The 2,630-nt window shown below is 32.1% G+C and overlaps 1 protein-coding gene across 2 annotated transcripts; it reads left to right on the forward strand.

Moving 5' to 3' along the window:
* The first annotated feature begins 129 nt into the window (after nucleotides 1–129).
* LOC121376158 lies at nucleotides 130–2,394 on the forward strand. 2 transcript variants are annotated; one of them, XM_041503966.1, is made up of 3 exons: nucleotides 130–439; nucleotides 1,121–1,168; nucleotides 2,186–2,394. In XM_041503966.1, the coding sequence occupies exons 1-3, from the start codon at nucleotides 215–217 to the stop codon at nucleotides 2,207–2,209; spliced, it is 297 nt and encodes a 98-aa protein (XP_041359900.1). In that variant the 5' UTR covers nucleotides 130–214; the 3' UTR covers nucleotides 2,210–2,394. The 2 variants fall into 2 exon arrangements, with proteins under 2 accessions (XP_041359900.1, XP_041359899.1); XM_041503965.1 differs by lacking the exon at nucleotides 2,186–2,394 and adding an exon at nucleotides 1,719–1,787.
* The last annotated feature ends 236 nt before the right edge of the window (nucleotides 2,395–2,630 follow it).

Raw genomic sequence — 2,630 nt, forward strand, 5'->3', positions numbered from 1 at the left:
CAACGTTAAAACCGTAATCGTTTTATATTGCTAATGAATAACTATTTTGTTAAAAGGCAAGAACCCTCTGGCCGCAACTGTTTGAATACACACAGAGATCTTAATGCTTGTTATTACTTTATTTCAGGGCATTTGGGCATATCACTACTGGAACATTGAAGAGAATATCGAGAAATATGCAAAGGAGGCTTTAACATTAATCAAAGAACTTATCATGGACGAAATTACAAGAGAATTTTCTCTAGCCAAAGTCCTGCAAGAGTCCAAAGTGACAGTCTATGACCCTGTGCACGGTGAAATCCAGTTCGACATCTACCTACCCTTCCCAGTAAACTCACTTGAAACCATGCCCAGGATCGTTCCATACCTGACCAGAACTGGGAATTCCATCACTAGATACATTCCAGACGTGGCAACCATCAAGCAGTACTATAACAATGTTAGTATGACTGTGGTCATTTAGTTTTGTGTTTTCCTCTCCAAATATAGTTAGAGCATGCATTCATGGGTCTTTAATCGGTTATTTGAGGTGTTCGTACAGGACAGGTTAACAGATTAATCTTTAGACAAGACATCCATTGCATTACCCACAACATAGGCTACTCGTACCGATTAACAGCAAATAAAATTGTCTATGCATATTTCAGTAGATACAATACTAACATACATGGTTTTTATTATTGTGCTTGATATTCCCAAACAGTAGTCTGTGGTCATCTTTTCAAGTACTATCAAAAGCTAAAGTAAATTAACTCCAAAAACTAGTATCTGAACACAGTATAACTGAAACAATAAAGTTAATAACCGAACTGAATTAACAATACAGTATTAAAGTTTCCAGATATTTACATACATACATACATCCATACATCCATACATCCATACATACATCCATCCATCCATCCATCCATACATACATACAATATATAGATATTCATACATCAATACATGCATCCATCCATCCATCCATCCATGCATTCATATATATGTATGTATGTATGTATGTATGTATGTATATGTATGTATATATATATATATATATATATATATATATATATATATATATATATATATATATATATATTGTACCATATATTGTTTTAAAAAAATTATTTTTCAGTATGTACCAACAATCCTGTCGACAAATAATGCAAGCAGTTTTTATCCGGTAAGTCTAGCTTACATCTACAATATACATTTAGAAATAACTGCTGTGATGTTAAGTATTGGACACCGTCAGTTGCTTAAATGAAACACTTAAATAAAACTTTCTTTCTAGAAAATATTTAATACCTACCCCCATATTGTACAAACAAGCTTACTTATATGTGGTAGGTAAAACAATGACATATTTGTCCTGTCATGAAGTATAGCGATTCTGACTAAATTTACATAGTGATAAAGCGATCGCCTGATACGCGGTCGGTCTAGGGTCGATCATTGCTCTATATCTCGTTCCAGCCAGTGCACCACGACTGTTATATTATAGGCCGTGGTATGTGCTAACTTGTCTAGGATATATAAAAGATCCCTTGCTACTAGCGGGTTTCTTCTCTAAATTACGAATGTTTGACATCCAATAGCTGATTATTAATAAATCAATGAGCTCTAATGATGTCGTTAAACAAAAACAAACCTTAACTTTAAAGGTATTAGAAGTCTATAGAAAAAGAAAATACTTTGCAATCTAGTCGTCAACACGTACCTTCTTTTCCTAGGTTCATGATGACACTCTTTATTATGACTGCCAAATCAGTCAGGTTGGTTCTTAATGCCATCTTCTTAAAAACAAAACAACAACAGTTTACAGATACTTATCAATTTTAAAATAAAATAGCTGGTTAAAAATTATGTCAGAAAAAAATCTACTATTAGGAAAGAATAAGGACAAGTCATCGCCTTTTGATGGTCAATTGAAGAAATGTCTGTTGTCTTAGCCCTACCTAGTCTAAACAAAAAAAGAGAAATGGATGTTCTTTTGTCTGGAATTGGGTTTAATTTTTGCATTTTTAAATTTATTAATTTATTCTTTCTTTCTTTCTTTTTTTTTTTTTTTTTTTTTTTTTTTTTGCAATGTTTTTTTGTTGGTGTTTTGGTTTTCTGCTTTCGTGTTTGTATTTTGTTTCTTAATTGTTTTGTTTTAATTTAGCATACTTTTTACTTATATCTGTGTTTTTCATTTCAGGGAAACTACTACATTCATTACTGAAGCAGCCTGGACCAGCCTACCCTAAATCATATGGACATCACAACGTGCAAACTTTAAAAAAAAGTGACATTATGAAAACCTGACCTTATGAACATTTGCTATTTATTGTTGACTCCAAAGATTTATTTTTATCGTCTTAATTTATGGGCATGTTAAAAACAAATAAAACAATTATTTTAAGCATTTATCTATGAGTTATCGTTATTTGTTCTATTTCTTTTCCTGACGATTTAAACCTTCTTCAGTTACAAACACTGTCTAACAATTAAATCTTCCTTTGGTTAAGGTGAAGAGTTTATCAACGCTATCGAATTACATTTTATTTATATTGCGGTCTCCCTCTATTACAAAATCCTACATCCGCACCTATTGATATAATATGGTTAACGTGTATTTAATGCTAGGCTCAGACTTACAACTG

Source organism: Gigantopelta aegis, chromosome 6 (genome assembly GCF_016097555.1).
Source record: "Gigantopelta aegis isolate Gae_Host chromosome 6, Gae_host_genome, whole genome shotgun sequence".
NCBI lineage: Eukaryota > Metazoa > Mollusca > Gastropoda > Neomphalida > Peltospiridae > Gigantopelta > Gigantopelta aegis.